Raw genomic sequence first — 18,400 nt, forward strand, 5'->3', positions numbered from 1 at the left:
CATTTCTTCCAGTTGGGGCTGCAAAAAGTTCTCTAGCATTTCAATGTAACGTTCTAAAGCGATGGTGACCATTGCTCTCCCTTCCTCAAAAAAGTAAGTGCCTACAATGATAAATTTTGCAATGGGTTGGTTTCAGCCCAATAGCAAAAGTTTTGCTTATTTACACAACCATTCAAATGGAAATGTGCCTCGTTGCTGCACATGACGATGGTATCTCGAGGAACGGATTGCAGAATGTTTGCTCACAATTCTCTATAGCTCTCCCAGTCTCTCTCGGTGAATTCCTGCACTACTATCATTTTGTATGGATGGAAATTAAGATTCTCATGCAAAATCCTCCTCAAAGTTGTTTTGGAAATGGCTAAGGCAGAAGCTTGTTTGCGCGCTGAAAGTCTAGGAGACTGCAAAATTGATGCCCTTATAGCTTGGATGTTTTCAGATGGCCTGGAGATTTTCTGTTCACTGAAGAATTGTTTTCCAATTTGGGATGTCACTGTTAGGAGGAATGCTGAAATACGTTCAGAAGGCGCATTGCATAGTGATGATGGACTTGTTGTTTATGAAGAAAGGATCCGACAGCAAAAGCACAGTGCGAACCGGACCAAAGCATGTTGCTGACTGAAAACTACAAGAGACCGCCTATCAAAGGACCCCCCACCCCAACCTACTCGGCTACCTCTACCTCGGGCATTGAACTGGAGAAATGTTGTACTTCCATTTTGGCTTACCCTGTACAAAACAGAAAACCCCGGCACTGCCATACACACTGTATAAATATTAATAACCAAATACTTCCATCTTTCTTACTTTGAAAAGGTTAAACTTTTTCAAACTTTTGTCATAAATCATATTATGTATTGTTAAATTTCTTCTCTGGATTTTATCTGTTTGTACCAAGGCAAATAATATAATACTGTATTGCTTCCTTGTAAAGCTTTTATCATATTAGACAGGGAAGCACCTTTTTCCTACCTTCCAGCTATTTTGTCATGGCATGTGTGCATTTATTTCTATTTATACAGTAATGTTAAATTTCTTTAGTTATTCATTTAGACATGCAATCAGAAAGCTGGTGCTATGTAGCCTGCTCCCTGATTTTACTGGTGTCATTAGGCAGATTTTTTGATTTGGGTGTTTTGAGTATAAAATCTGCATCTCCTGAGGCTTCATCGTAATCTGCTCCCTTAACTGCAGTCTCTTTGATGGGGAGCGGCACACCGTTTATTTCAAATGCATATATTGCAGTTAGGTTTTCACAAACGTATCTCCCAATTCTTTCAAGCTTACATTGACTCCTATGCTATTGTCATAATGCTGAACAACAGAGGGCACAAACTGCACCTGCAACAACGTATCGTTCACATTTACAACTCATCCATTGATCTGGTCAAATGTTAATGTATAATCTGTAACAGAAAGGTTTTTCCTTTGCATCAGGTCATGTTTACTTTTAGAACAGGTTATGTTTATTTTTGAAATTTGAAATGTGCTCTCTTCATATGCGACACTAATTTATGTGTCTAAAAGATTTTTTAGGAGACTTTTTGACTCTAATGGTTCACTGTAAACCAGAGCTTGTTGTCTGCTGGACTAGGTTAATGAGGGCACCTGTAACCTTTGGAGTTGTAAATCACTGCCCCTACTTTGAGTGTTGCCTCCCTGAGGCATTAGATTGGTTTAGAAATGTGACACTCAGTGGGCCTTTTACTTGTTCCCACCCAATTTTAAGCACAAGTCAATTGTGGTTATCTCTAGACATATGTATTTGTCTGGCTTCAGTGAGACTGTCCTGTCTAGATATGTTGCCAGTTCACTAACATACAAAAATATTACATACAGTATGCTCCTTTGTCAATCATCATTTTTGTATAATAAGTCAAACACTGGAGTTTATGAATCTGTCCAAAAACAATGTGAATTTTGAAAAATGCATATTAAGATTATTTATACTAAATATGTTCACTAGCTTATTTAAGCACTTTTAGCTTAATGTTGTTTAGTCCAGGGAATGTATTCCCTTTTAATTTTTTAGTCCCCATTACACTTAGTTTTCTATAATTTATATATAATGTAGTGATTCCTTGATAATCACAATCAATACTCTCATGTTACCGATATCTCTTAAAATGTGACAATTTACTACAATTTTGATTTCAGAGTATATTTTCTTTCTTGGTTTCCGTTTTTATTAGACTGTGTTTCCTCTTTGACAATTCTTTCATTACTTAAGTAGTACATAATTCTCAAAATATTAGCATTAATTTTCTAGCTTGCTTATCACACTACATACTTTCCTACTTGCTGGTCTCCTGTTCCCAGATTTTCTATGGATAGTTCTGATGTTTTTTCTTATTCAGTTGGAGAGCTTTAATTTCTTAGCTCTTCACTCATTCACTGAGGAGGTCTGTTACATTTCTTATTGCTTCTAATTTTTTTTTCAATTACATTGCAAGTATATACTGTTTTAAATCTATGCTTCTCGACCATTTTTACATCTAGAAATAACATATTTTTCTTATTCCTGCTGCATTCGATACAGGTTCATAGAGAGTCTGCAGTGTATCCTAGGCCATCAGGCACAAAGCAGAAACTAATCTTGGATACGATGCCAGTATATCACAGGGCTCACTCATGTGAACACACCCACAAAAAACACTATCTATCTATCTATCTATCTATCTATCTATCTATCTATCTATCTATCTATCTATCTATCTATCTATCTATCTATCTATCTATCTATCTATCTATCTATCTATCTATCTATCTATCTATCTATCTATCTATCTATCTATCTATCTATCTATCTATCTATCTATCTAATAAAACACTATGGTATGTGTGTCCAGTCCCTCAGAGCAATCTGATTGATTAGTTTGGTTTTGGTGACATGAAGAAAGAGGTGAGTGTGAGACACATGAGGAGGAGGAGTAAAACCACAAACTGACAGAGTCATCTACAAAGACGGAAACTATAAAACTTAACAGCAGGTGAGAAAAGCGCCTCAAAAATAATGACAAAGTCAGAGAAACAGGCTTTATGGGAATGCTTGAGAAAGGGAGCCCCAGTCAAGAGGTTCAAACACAAGCAAATACGTAGCATCTATGTTTTTATACTAGTACGTTTCTTAAACTCTAGAAATTCTAGTCTCAGTTATTCCAATTATCTTAAGTCACCTGAACCACCTGAGGGTGCTCAGCAAAGAAATCACTGTATAGGCAAGTGATAATGATAATTCCAGGAAAGGACTACCAACATTTGATAGAAAATCCATTACTAGCAACATATTCACTCCTAAATCCACCAAGCACTACACAGGACATCAAAAAGAGAATGAGAAGAGGTAGAGAATGAAAAAGACTAGTAATGGACAGTCATCATGTTATTTTTTTAAAAAGCATAATGAACAGCTTTAGCAGTAACTGAAGAGAATGTCATGTTTAGTTAATAAGTCATCGACATTAATTTAAATGCTGTGATTGATGAAAAAGTAGTAGATCGTTCCAGACTTTGGGGTCCCTATACTTAAAAGGAAATTTAAGCAGATCCCCATTTTAAGATTACATTGTATATTCTGGACTACATTTAAGAGTATAGGACATATAGAGACTTGTAAAATTGATTTACACGTTTATTGAAATTAAATGTTTTAAGAGATGAAGTGATTTGGGAAATACAGGTTAGTTTGTAAAACAGATTGAACAGTTTGACAATTGCAAAAAAACATGAAAGATAAGAAAAAAGGTTTGGGGTTCCACCCCATATATTCAAATTTCTAAGCAGAGTAAAAAAAGGAGGGTTGAGTAGTCACTGCTGACTGTGTTCAAAACAGGACTGAGGAGTGAGGAAAAAGTGGGTGTTTTACAGCTGCTGAGGTGGAAGGGGTGTGTCCAAGGGGCCAGAACCAGAGTGATATCAGTGATAGGGAAGGTTCTGGAATTATTCAGGCTTCTGTTCAGAGGGTCTGGAGGAAAGAGAGAAAAAGGCATTAGTGCCTCCCCGTCAACCCTTGTCTTGGCATCTCATGTTCAACCAAGGCCATTGACTGCCTCCCATGAGCTTGTGTATGACACAGCCCCCCACCTCAGCCCAGACCCATCGGGTTGGGCGGCCAAACCGAGAGATCATGAACATGGAAAAGGGCATCAGCATTAGCCTGGACGGAACCCTTGCAATTAACAACAGTGAACTGTGTGACTCGCAGGTTTGACTTCTAATGCACGGCTATCCACTGAAGTGTGGCTTGGTCCATGACCAGGGTGAATTTGCAGCCGAGGAGGAAGTACCTTAGTTGGGTCACTGCCCATTTGATCACCAGGGCCTCTCATTCAACCTGGTCTCCCGGTCCAGCAGTTTCTGGCTCTGGAACATGATGTGGTGTTCTGCACCATTGACACTTTGACTGAACACAGCACCTAGACCTGTGCCAAAAATGTTGGTATGGAGAATAAAAGGCAGAGAGAAATCAGTAGCACTGGGGCTGATGTCGGGGCCTGCTTAAAGTCACGAAATTCAGTGTCTACATTATCGTGCCATACCAAATTAGGGGCCTGATTCTTTGTGAGATTGGTCAAGGGCACTGCCCTCTCCGAAAAGTGGCGTACGAACCAGCGATAGTAACCCGCTAGCCCCAGAAAGGTTCGGACTTGCCTCTTAGCTTTCGGAAGGGGTCATTTGAGTATGGCATCCACTTTGGAACACTATGGTCTGACGGTACCTCTGCCCACAAGGTAGCTTAAACACTTAGCCTCAGTCAACCGAAAGAAACATTTTTTTTTGGTTAATCCAAAGCATGGCTTCACTAAGTGTCTGGAGGACTGCCTTGATGTGTCGTAGGTGATCCTTCTATGTGCCAGAATAGATGACCATGTCTTCCAGGTAGGCAGCACTGTAGGCATTGAGGGGCCAGAGCATTTTGTCCACCAAATGCTGGGAGGTTACGGGCCCTCCGTGCAAGCCAAATGCCAGAACACAATACTGCCAGTGTCCACTAGGGGTGCTAAATGCAGTTTTTAATTTAGCAGACTCTGTTAATGGAATTTGCCAGTACCCTTTTGCCATGTCAAGCATGGTTAGGTATTGTGCCTTGCTAAGCGGTCTCGTGGAGATCATCCACTAGCAGAATCGGATAGGCATCGAAGTGAGAGACCTGTCAAGCCGGCAGAAGTCATTGCAAATTCTCCAAATACCGTCTGGCTTGGGAACCAATAAGATAGGGCTGGACCAGGGATATTGGCGTTCCTCAATTATCCCTAGGTCCAACATATGCTTAATCTCCAGTTCTGCCTCACCTTGCTTTGCCACAGGGAGCCGATATGGGTGTTCTCTTTTGATTACCACAGGTTCGGTCACAATATCATGCTCCAGCAGAGAGGTCCATTCAGGTTTCTTCCTCACCACCTCCGAGACAGACAGGATATCTGTTTGAAGCTCCTGCCACTTAGTGGGCACCAAATCGGGACTGAAGTTAAGGTTGTTTTTTAAAGTGAAGATAGAACAGTGCTGGCCGGAGGAGGGTTCTGGCTCCCTGTCCTTCCATTGCTTCAGTAGGTTTATGTGATAAATCCACTCGCTCAGTCGAAAATTGGGTTATTTAACCAAATAATCATGAATCCCTTCCTCTCCTTAAGTTCATAAGGTCCTTACCAATGGGCCAACAGTTTGAAGTGGAAAGTGGGAACAAGAACCATGATACAGTTTCCCGGGTAAAACACCCGAATAGCCATGCCGCGGTCAAAATAGTGGACCTATGCTGCTTGAGCTTTATCCATGTGCTATTTTACAATAGACTGTATTTTATTGAATCTATCATGTAATTGCATGCTATATTCCAAAATATCAGTAGACAGGAAGGCCTCCTCTCCCAACCCCTCTTTTAAGATGTCCACTATCCAGCAGGCCTGTCTTCCATATAATAGTTCAAATGGAGAGAAGCTTGTGGAGGCTTGCAGCACTTTCCAGTAGGTAAACAAGAAAATACAATTTATTACAATACAATTTATTTTTTGTATAGCCCAAAATCACACAAGAAGTGCTGCAAAGGTCTTTAACAGGCCCTGCCTCTTGACAGCCCCCCAGCCTTGACTCTCTAAGAAGACAAGAAAAAACTCCCAAAAAAAATCTTGTAGGGAAAAAATGGAAGAAACCTTGGGAAAGGCAGTTCAAAGAGAGACCCCTTTCCAGGTAGGTTGGGCGTGCAGTGGGTGTCAAAAAGAAAGGGGTCAACATAATACAGTACAATGCACAGAACAGAACAAATCCTCAATACAGTATAAAAATAAAAGTTTTAGAAGTACGGAGTAGAATTTAACAGTAGATTATATCACATAATATGATTTGGATTTGTTTAGAGTCCTGGAGACCTCATTCATCAAGCTGCCTCCTCCATTTGGCCATTCCACAGCTGAAATAGCGCTAATCCGATGAAAGGATCTCTCTTTCCCACGATTCCTGTGATCCTTCATCAGGGATGACTTTACCTTAGGCAGGCAAAACAACTTGGCAGGTGGGCCGTGGCACCAAGTGCCACATTTGAGTACCAAGAAGAGAAACAGAATAGGTGAGGGTTAGTATCAAATTATAACTATCATGTTACTTATGTTTTAGTGCTGTACAGTTAATCAGCAGCTCTAGTCAGGATATGCTAAACTGAAGTAGTGAGTCTTCAGCCAGGATTTAAAAGCTAAGACCGAAGGCAGACCATTCCACAGTTTAGGGGCCCTGTAACTAAAAGCTCGACCTCCCACCATTATTTTATTAATTCTTGGAATCATAAGCGGGTGGCACGGTGGCGCAGTGGGTAGCGCTGCTGCCTCGCAGTTGGGAGATCTGGGGACCTGGGTTCGATTCCCGGGTCCTCCCTGCATGGAGTTTGCATGTTCTCCCCGTGTCTGCGTGGGTTTCCTCCGGGCGCTCCGGTTTCCTCCCACAGTCCAAAGACATGCAGGTTAGGTGGATTGGCGATTTTAAATTGGCCCTAGTGTGTGCTTGGTGTGTGGGTGTGTTTGTGTGTGTCCTGCGGTGGGTTGGCACCCTGCCCAGGATTGTTTCCCGCCTTGTGCCCTGTGTTGGCTGGGATTGGCTCCAGCAGACCCCCGTGACCCTGTGTTCGGATTCAGCGGGTTGGAAAATGGATGGATGGATGGATGGAATCATAAGCAGACCGGCATCTTGAGATCTTAATGTGCGCTCAGGTTTGTAAGTCATGATAAGTTCAGACAAGTAAGCCGGACCTTGGCCATTTAATGCTTTATATGTTAAAAGGAGGATTTTGAAATCTGCCCTAAACCTAACCGGGAGCCAGTGTAAGGATTTAAGAACTGGAGTTATGTGTTCGTATTTTCATGTCCTTGTAATAAGTCTTGCAGCAGCATTTTGGATTAACTGGAGGCTGAATAAAGAACAGTTTGAACATCCAGTGAACACAGCATTGCAGTAGTCAATCCTACTAGACATAAATGCATGAATTGATTTCTCAGAATCCTGTTTATTTAGAAAGCACCTTAATTTCCCAACATTTTTAAGATGGAAGAAACATGATTTGGACAACTTTGTAATATGCGCTTTAAATGACATGCTAGAGTCAAAGATAACTCCTAGATTGCGGGCTGATTCAGTAATAATGGTGATTCCAACTGAATTAAATGATGACAGAAAATTGTTGTGATCAGCGTCATTCCATCCAACAATTAACATCTCTGTTTTATGTGTGTTTAAAGACAAGTAGTTCTCATCCATCCACTCCTTTAATTCACTAACACAACTAATTAAAGACAACATCGGAGAAACTTCATTTGATCTAAATGAAAGGTATAACTGGGTGTCACCTGCATACGAGTGAAAATTAACATTATGTTTCCTAATGATAGATCCCAGTGGAAGCATTTAAATTGAGAATAGTAAAGGTCCCAGTACTGAGCCCTACGGGACACCATATCTCACTTCTGTGTATAATGATGGAGTACTGTCAGCACATTTCTGTACATATTGGAATTGATTTGATAAATAAGAATTAAATGAGAGGGAGCAGCTAATCACAGTTTCTCCTGTATTCGCTAACCACCTTGCACAGCATTTGTTTAAGAGTCTGGTTGACTCTTTCAACCAAGCCATTGATCTGGGGTTGGTACAGAGGTCTTCAAACTCTTTATTTCCGAACAATTTTGGCCACTTCCTTGAACGTTTCCAAGGTAAAAGGCATCCCCTGGTCTTTACGGTCTTATTCGGGGATGCCAATCCAAACAAAGACTCCTACTAGTTCCCGTGCGATTGTTTTTGAGTTAGATGAGTGCAAATGAACAGCATCTGGGAATCGGGTGGCATAATCGACGAGGACCAAGTTCTAGGGGTCCCAAGAGGTTGACCCCAATACATTCAAAGGTGATGTCTATTAGGGCCCAGAGGAGCGTGGTCCCTTCTAGGAATATGCCGCAATTGACACTCTGGGCAGGAGCGACAAATAGGGTGGACCTCCTCATTGATCCCAGGCCAATAAAAGTGGAGCATGATTTTCAGTCCCCCAGTGGGCACCTAGGAGGTGCTAGCTTGCAGACCTGCTGCTGGAAAGTCTGCGGTACTAAGACCAGCCTCCGGACCTCCCTCTTGTGTTCCGCCACCCAGTAACGAAGGTCATTATTTATCACAAAGTGTGGCCCTTGTGGCATGGGTAGGTACATGCACTGGCTAATTACGAGGACAACTGCATTTTTTGCACGCTTTAGGGAATCTTTGTTTCACTGCTCCTGTTTAAAGGACTTCAGAGTCTGGACTGTGGAAGATTGTGGGTTCGCATCCCGGTTTCTCCCTGTGTGGATAGCGCTTTGAGTACTGAGAAAAGCGCTATATAAATGTAATGAATTATTATTATTATTAAACTGACAGTCTAAGGAAGCCAGTGGATCTGGACTGACCTCAAGGGGTGTGGTTTCTGTCAGTGCTGTCCTGTCTTCTCTGGATGATGAATCAGAGGGTGACGGTGCTTCATTCACCACGTCACTCTGAACAGCCATGTCAGCTCTAGACGCCGGCACAAAATAGTTTTCAGCATGCTGTTATATGTATGTTATATTGAACAGTGGATGGAGAAGGCTGGGGGTCTCGCTTGAAGTCAGAATGAGAGAATGAAAGTGATCACTTATTACCTCTTTTCTCTTCCCCAAAGAACAGAGGACGACTTCTTGGATGGGCCATTAACACTTCTGGTACTCTTCCTGAAAAGCTGGTCCATCCGTCCCAGGAGTTAGTTATAAATACATCAAATGCTACCCATCAAATGGGCACTGGAAAGTGGCTAGCAAAACAGATGCTACAGAATTCAGACTTGGGCAAATGTGTGGTAGATGAAAGTAAATGTAAAGTATTAAATGTAGGAAGAAAATTTTAGACATAAATAAACAGGATTGGTTCCCTGCCTTGTGCCCTGTGTTGGCTGGGATTGGCTCCAGCAGACCCCCGTGACCCTGTGTTCGGATTCAGCGGGTTGGAAAATGGATGGATGGATAAACAATGGGGAGTTTGAAATATGAAATACACATTATGAGGAAGACTTGCACAAGTCCAGGGAGATTATTATTAAAATATACAACACAAGGCCTAATCTATAATATTGTGTGTAGCTTTGGCCTCAATATTACACAAAAGATAACAGTGCTATATAAATATTAGAGAGGAAGAGTTACAGTAGACTGCAGGACACAAGATATAGGGAATGAGTGGATAATTAATTTTTTTCAGCTTAGTCATACAAAGATTATGAGTGAGCCGTATAAAAGTTTTCAGAATTTAGCAGGGTGTCATTACAATTGATGTAATAAATCAGTTCAGCACCTGTTACTTTAAAATGAATTCTTCATCTAGACCACAAAGGTACAGCTGGAAGCTATTAAGCTATTTCATGCATAAAGTTTTTCTTTCATACAGAACCTAAACTTTCAAATATGTTATGAAGTGATATTGTAGATAATAATACTTTGGCAAGATTGACATTTTGACTTGGTGATATTTTGCAAATGTCAGGTGAACAAGGTTTGACTAGCTATGTTATGCTGAATGGTTTGATCTTGTCAAATTGTTCTTCTGTTTAATTATGTTAATTACTATACACAATTTGAAATTATATGTATCTAGAGAATAACTCCAAAACTAGCAAACTTTCTACCTGTTAATGCTTAAACACAGCAAAAATTGTTGTGGAACATGACCCAGACACAGACAGGCAGACACATTTGAATCACCCAACACACGTTTATTATACAAAGTCATATTTACAAAAGTGCTCCACAGTCCCCAAAAGTCCCCAAAGTCCTGGCCACAAACACAATGCCCTACTTTTTCAGGCCACCTCCTCGCCTCCTCCAGAGACCTTGTCCTTCTACCACCCAACTCTAGTCTACGTATGAAGGGAGGTGGAACCTTTTATACACACCCGGATGTGCTCCAGGTGCTTCCCAGCAATCTTCCACCGGCACTCCCCATTGTGGCGGAAGTGCTGGCTGCGTACCCGGAAGCACTCCGGGTGTCCCTGCTCCTGTTCCCCCCAGCACTTCCGGGTGTGGCGGAAGTGCTGAGGTCCAGGACTCCCAAGGCATCAGGGTGCCCCCTGACCTGACGGTGATCACGGGCCCCTACAGGGTTCAGCTTCAAAGCTCTGTTGCCGTGGTCCCCATAGCAACCAGGGTGGTCACCCCCATGTAAGCCCTCTTCCAGTCCTCCGGGGTGTCCTGGCCGGGTTGCCCCCCCAGCCACCTGTGACATTATATTTATTCATTTTTTTATCTATCTACCTATTTATGTATTTATTTAAAGAGCTTCTATCTATCTATCTATACATACAGGCAAACAGTGCGTGCATGTTTGTCAAGAATATAGCATCCTTTCTTAGTGTACATCACATGGATATAAAATGTAACTTTGAAACATGGTAGAATGACTAGTTTTGATGATAACAGTGTTAACTATTCCTTTTTTCTGAAATAAATCTTAACCAATTAAAATAGCGTTGTCACTAAAATGTTTAAATTTGGTAGCCGACTCATTATTATTTTATTTTACTGAAATAAATAGTAATCCATATAGAAAAAAGTCAGGGTTCATTAATCAGATCAGAAAGACAAGAGCACAGGTGTAAACAAAAATATGAGTTCTCGACAGGATTGAAGTCATTACATATTATGTACAAATGAGGATTTCCGCAGTCCAGGAGAACCCAATAGTAAACTATGGATCAAGAGAAGTCCCCCTGTAGGTGTATACAATGCTAGGAATACTTGAAGAAGTACCCAGTGCAGACAAGGGTACAATAGGTTATATTTCTCAGCTGCATAAGAGAATGCTTAGCAAAGTCCTGGTATAACCATAAGTTACTGCTAGAGAAGGATAAGGCTCTGCTACCTTAGTCACTGTAAACCTCATCAGGATAACAGTAAACTGAAATAATGTCAATCAAAATTGTGCCACAAAACTATCACCTTATTACTACAAAGTCCTGGGTTAAACTACTGCACACTGTTGTGAGAAATGTGTATGTTCTTTCCATGTTTGTCTAGAATTTTTTCTCCAGGTGCACAAACTATCCTCCTATACATCCCAAAGATGTGTGACATATTTTAGGTAAATTGTTGACTCTAAACTTGTTTCATGAAAGACAGTGTATGCCTTACAATAAACTATCACCCTATCTGGTTCCTTTCTTGCACCAAGTGCTTTCAGGATAGACTTCAGCCTTTTAATCTCATTATTAATGAAGTTTGAAAATTGATGGATGGATAAATGGATGGATGGATGTAAGGAGGCCTGAAAATATAATGTAAAATGAAAATGTTGTAAGATACACAGTGAATAAGTCAAAGATGACTAGTTAAGAATTGCTTGTTCAATTTGTATAATCAGTAATTCTGCAAACACTTCTGCCATACTCATTTAATTATCCATTACAGCTTTGGCAACTCAATACAGTGTCCATTCACTCATTAGGTAAACTTCACAAAGCCCTTGCTCACTAATCAGGTCAAACTTGAACAAAAGGTGCAAGCTGGGCTAAGTAATCCTGATACTTAGATAATTTTGCACAGAACACATGAAGAGTCAACCTGAGAGAATAAACTGACAAAAGTATTGTCCTTTGTCATAGTAACATACAGCATATCATAGTATGTATCTGTAAGACCTATCATGTTCCTTTCTGATAATTTCAAATTAAGTAAAGTTAAATCCTCTGAAAGAAATGTCAGTGTAGATTACCTACTGACATGTAATACATTATCTTTTGCACTTAAGTCTATTCACCCAATAATGACCAGTGTTTTAGAATTATAAAATATTTTCGATGATTATAGTCTACATCAGAAAGTACTGTGTACTAAAGTGATACATGACCTTCTACTAAAATGCTTAGATTACAGCACTTGAAATTATTAAAACGTATTAAGATTTTTTTTCTGCTTTTTCTTTCTTCTGAAATAGGGTATTGTGATAAAATTCAAATATTTTAGCTTTTGCTATCTCGTTTCTGCGCCTTTTATATCAGATGCATTACAGCAGACCAAAAAAGAAAGTTTCAATACTATGTAAAATGCATATTTTAAAAGCTAATAATGCTATACAAGAAACTATAACAATAAAAATCTGCATGAAATTTGAATCCTTGTGATCTGTTTTTCAGAGACATTCCATTATGAAAATAAACCCTTTTCTAAACACTGTACAATATAGAATGTTCCAAATGGCCAAAGTATATTTGATGGTTTTAAATTTCAGGCAGCTCTGATTTGTTACTAAATATTGCTATTTGCTGATTCAAAGAGAAATATAACAAAAACAACAGCATTTTTTTCTATTACATATTTTAATACAAAGAATGTAGCTCAAAGTGCTTTACAAGATGTCAAAGAAAAATATGCAAGATAAGAATACCAAATTAAAAATAAATAAGAATAAGAATGAATAAATGACATTGCAAAAATAATATAATACATTTATACACACTTACATAACACAGACATACAAGTAATAGATAAAGTTGTGTCCTTATTTACAGATATGTTTTTAAGTCTTCAAAGTTAAGTCCAGTGCTAAGGTTAGAATGGTGAGGAGGACAGAGAAGGTGTAGGGTGGGATGATGAAGGAAAAAAATAATCTGCAGGGGTTCCAAAGCCAAAAAAACATTCGGCCTTCACTGGGCAATCTACCTAACATAAGTGTACTTAAGTCGATGCTTATTGGTTTTTAAGCTTCATCCTAGAAGATTTGATGTAGTGGGCCTTGTCGACAGTTGCAGTATTTGCTTTTACTCCAACATCATAGGGGTGGGTTTTTAGGTGTTTTTGAAAATGTTCCATCGTATAACATAGGCCTGGCATATCTCTATTAGCAGTACCGCCGCTCCCTATATGCAGAGTACGCAGTCTGCGTAGGGCACCAACTCCCAGGGGGGCACCATCCCGCTGCTCAAAAAAATCGTTTTTATATATTATAATAATAAATTAATATTAATAATATACATATACAAATAAACAAAAATATAAACGTATATATTGCATTTTACGGTGAACGCAGATTAGGCTAAGCACATGTGATGACGCGCGCGCCCTCACCTCTGTTACAGCTGCCTATCTACTTCCGTAATATTTGGGGGAGGGGGCACAAAAGTAAATTTCTGCTTAGGGCACCCATTTGGCCAGCAGCGGCCCTGTCTATTAGTAAAGCATTTCAGGTTTTTGGTACATTACAGCAAAGGTTTGCCTCACCACTTCTTTTATGTTCGGCTCTTGGAATAATAAGCAAACCACAAACAGAAGATCTAAGGTTACGACTAGAAATGTAAGTAGACAGGCCTTCCATATCATACGAAGGAGCAAGATTATTTAGAGCTTCATATACCATAGATAGTATTTAAAAATAAATTTTAAACAACACAGGTAACCAATGTAACAATTATAGAACTGATGGGATGTGCTCAACCTTTCTCTTCCCTGTTAAGATTCTTGCTGCTGCATTTTGAGCTAACTGCAATTGACCAATGTCTTTCTTAGGGTAGTCCTGTTAGGAGTGCACTATAGAATCTAGTCAACTGAAAAGAAAAACATGACTTATTTTTTAGCATCTTGAAATTTTACAAAAAGTCTAACTTTTGCAATGTTCCTTAAATGAAAAAAAGGCTGTCCTAGTAATCTGGCTAATGTGCATTTAAAGTTTAGGTCAGAGACCATGATAACACCTAAATTGTTTACTTCCACCATGACTCTTAATGCAAAGGGATCAAGGTTACTCTAACTATACTATACCCCTTTTTGATGACAAGTAAGATTTCTGTTTCTTCTTATTTAGCTTGAGGAAATTACTACTCATTCTGTTCAGAAAGTGGCTACATTTCAGCTTTAGCGTCATCAGGTGCTACAGATAAGTAAAGTCTTCTGTATAAGTGTGGTAGTACACATTATGTTCCAAGAGAACCTGGCCAAACGTGAGCATATAAACCTTATAGTCACAATTCTAAGTTGGATTTCATAAACTAGTAGATAAGTAAATTACTGAGTTTTTAAAATTGCTTTCTGCAGGATGAAATCTATACAATATGGCCGTTGTTAACATGACATGAGAATGGAGACAAAATAGTACTATAAACAGTAACATAATTCAAAATGTAAACAAATATGAAGTAATTTGATAAAGCAGTAATTTAAAATTATAATGTAAACTGAACATCACTACATTAAAATGGTAAAATTTAAGAATGCATTGGCATTAGGAAATATCTGTGTTTACAAATGTGCAAAAATTTGGACCAGTAGAATTTTAGTGCATTTGGGTCTATAAATAAATCACTGAAGCCAGTAGATAATTCTGAAGTTGGTAAATATGAAATTCTCATTATAAAATAAATTGTTATTGATCATTATACCCATAATGGACCAACATTCCTAAAATTGTTTCTTTTCTTGAATCTAATGTTGTCAGTGTACACTTTGGTTCCTCGTAGCATTTCTAATAAAAAGTTGTTTCCAAAAATGGATAAATCTATCATTTTTAGAGTATATTTCTTAAATGATTTTGCATGCTTTTGTTCAGTTGACTAGTGGTGAATAATAGCATAATATAAAGCATATGAAAAAGCTGTAATACAGTACATTGTCATATGGTATATTGATGTCCATGTGAGAATTGGAAACCTTTTCTTATTATCTAGGTCTACCTTCCATTGCTTTTACACTGAAGTATTCACACTAGTCATGGTTATTTATATGACTTCTTCACTGTGTAAAATATACTTAGAAAATAACCCTGCACTTACATGTTCATAATATTCTCTTGGTTTCCTTCTAATGATGGTCACCTATGCACGTGAATCCATAAGTCTCTACTTGATTGCAGGAAAGGCACCAAGACAATGTTCAGATATTTTGCTGTTTAACAACTAGGTAAAATACAGGGAGATTTTAATGAGCGGGGCTCTGAGTGTTACTCATCTAATAATGAAGCAATAGAAACTAAATAAATACAATGCACACCTTGGTAGATGTGTAAATGATTCAATCACATTCGTTGTTGGAAATGGTTGCCTTCTTCTTGCAAACACAGATCGACACGGCACTCCATATTGGCAAAGGTATCTGCAAGCATTGTAGGGGTGATGGCCGCAATTTCCTGTTCAATGTTTTGCCAACTGTCTCGACTGAAAAGTGCCATGCCTCACTCATTCGTACATTTATCCAGGAATCCTGTGATCTTTATTTCATTTGGATTGCTTCATTATTAAGACAGTAATACATTGTAACTTGGGGCCCGCCCATTAGAATCACCCTGTATTTTGGATGTTTAGATTTGTCCCTGTAATTAGAAAATATGAGTGAACAACAAAATTTCACAATAGAGAGCATAACAGTTGATTATTGTCCTCTGTTTGAGGTCCAATAAAATGCTGGCCCTGTTCATGGAGTTCAAACTTCAGAGGAGAATATAAAGAAATACTGTAATCAGTCAGATGAAAAATAAACAGAGAAAAAGTAAGGCTTGGAGTTGAGAGGGTTTGAGTACTCATTTTATTTACAGTTAAAGGAAGGTCTTCTCTCTTTTCCTTTCTAATAAGTGTGTTTGTGTATGAATTACGCTCATAGATGAATTTCAAGAAGAGCTGCCTAACATCACTTCAATATAGTTTGTGACATATAGTTTGTGATGTATAGCCCATGACTACATATAGAAAATATGGAAAACAGATAACGTCTACTTTCATTACTGTAGGTTGTATTTTGAGCTTATAATAATGTAACCTGTGATAAACCAGTTTTCTAAAATATTGGCTTTGCTTATATACTCTGATATAATTTTCTGTGATTACATATGAATATAAATTAATTGTGGGTGAACAAAATACCTAATGATGAAAAATGAAATGTTATATAACAGAAGAATAAGTGGTAATTTGATAAATCATACTGTACTTATATATTGATCGTATTGTCTTTTGATGAAAGACATGTGACATCATTTGTCTTGTTTTTTCTGATTAGGTTATGTGGGTATGCAATCTGTGCCGAAAACAACAAGAAATCCTTACAAAATCTGGAGCATGGTTTTACAACAGTGGTTTAAATACACCCCAGCAGCGGGAACTAAGTGATCTCACTCAAGTGCATGGGAATGAAGAAGCTCCTCGGGAAAAGAAGGCAAAACTGCAGGAGTCATCCCAGTACTTGGGACCCTCAGGGGATATTTCCACACCAGCATCAGACAAAAATAGACCTCAAGGGCTTGTGCGACAAGAGTTGATCAAACACGGTTCAGGAGTGAAGCATTCGGGTCCAAGCACAGGCGAAACACTCACTGACAGGTTTGGGATTATGCTAACTTTCTCATTTGTAATGCATGAAGATGTTTATATCCTTTCTTGTGTATACTAATTTCAATTCATTGTTAGGTTTTATTGATAATGTTGCAAAATAGGTGAAAATAATTATCAAAACTTTGTTTTCAGTTGGCAGGTATTGTTAAAATTTCTTTTCATTACCTAGGCCCAAGTAACCTTTGAATTTAAGAAGACAACTTAAATACTCTCAGTTTTATGATCCCCTATATGAATTACTGGCAATAGCATTTTGAGAATGCAGTAGTCTGCCTGAAAATCTTGTAGTTTAAAATGTGTGTTCATTCCTAGTGTTGTGGTAGTGATTATGCATTACAACATCACAGTGGTTGTGTAGTATTTTATATGACATCTTCATTCTCTGTTAGCATTTGTCCAAGTGTGTGGCCCATTATCTACAGCCATAATTAATTTTTCTAGTTAATACCACTTTGACCTCTCTGAGGTCATTTTCAAAAGGTTTGGTTTCATTTTTGCCTTATTTTATTCTTTCTAAATTAGCTATGCTGTACTGTATTTCCACAATGTGTGCAAGAAGTTCTACTATAAAGCTCAATATGTTCTGACGTCATCACACTCACAGCAGGTAAAATGTGTCTCAAGAGATTCAGTTGACCTCAAGTGAAAATGTTTAATGGTGGAAGAGAAACCAGATATGCTCTTAGCAAAAATATGGATATTCTTAATTATTTGTTTTTTTAACACTAGAATTACCAGAGCCTACGAAAAACTCGTAGATCCAGCCCACCTTAAATCCATTTGCACCTCTCCGTCAGCGTCTTTCGCCCTGTACTTTTGTCGCTGTTACTTAGAGTCAGATCAGGAGGGGCGGGGTGGGGTGGTACAGCGTGATCATGATTGAGAGAATAAAACTTAAAAAAGCTAACTTTTACAAGTACAATAAATTTATACCCAATGTCCCATATATTTGTCTCTATCTTTTTTTCTCCGTGCTGCGTTGACACCCTGCACCAGAAGGCGTGAGCTTATTCAGTGCAAGCAGGAACATGCAGGTGGCCATTTGCTGTGTGCTATAACACGTTTTATTCACTCAATCACAATCACACTCCTGATCTGACTCTAAGTAACAGCGCCAGCATAAATTCACATCCGATCTGGCGCTGTTCGTTTTCAAATAATATTGCATTAGTGCGGTGATGTTTTCTGAGTGGTACTATTCAGGTCATAAAATTATTTCTTCAAAATGTCACATATATTGTCTCTGTCTTTCAGGTGTGTAATAGAAACCACAGCATAGAGAGAAGTGTGCACATTGCAACAGGTACACATGTCATAAATGTAAGAAGGACGGTCCTTGCGTGTGTGTGAACTGTTAACATTTGAATTAGATGATTGCATATAGCGCTGAACTTACCGCTCTGTACTATTCTTTCCTCTGCATATCATGGAGTACAAAAAAAACAGCACCATACAGCAACATGGAGACTAGCAAGATCAGGAGAAAAAAAAAACATGTGGTCACTGATTACAAGCGCAAGATGTTATGCGAATGAATATGAATAATATGAATAATGTTGCAAT

The 18,400-nt window shown here is 38.7% G+C and overlaps 1 protein-coding gene across 22 annotated transcripts in view; it reads left to right on the plus strand.

Moving 5' to 3' along the window:
• rims2a (regulating synaptic membrane exocytosis 2a) overlaps window positions 1-18,400 on the plus strand; it is a 1,351,795-nt gene that overhangs the window by 423,498 nt on the left and 909,897 nt on the right. For all 22 annotated transcript variants that reach the window (XM_051936048.1, XM_051936053.1, XM_051936052.1 and 19 more), the window contains one exon: window positions 16,506-16,825. In XM_051936048.1, coding sequence (XP_051792008.1) covers window positions 16,506-16,825 — 320 coding nt within the window. The remainder of the gene's footprint in view (window positions 1-16,505; window positions 16,826-18,400) is intronic.

Source organism: Erpetoichthys calabaricus, chromosome 13 (genome assembly GCF_900747795.2).
Source record: "Erpetoichthys calabaricus chromosome 13, fErpCal1.3, whole genome shotgun sequence".
NCBI classification, from domain to species: domain Eukaryota; kingdom Metazoa; phylum Chordata; class Cladistia; order Polypteriformes; family Polypteridae; genus Erpetoichthys; species Erpetoichthys calabaricus.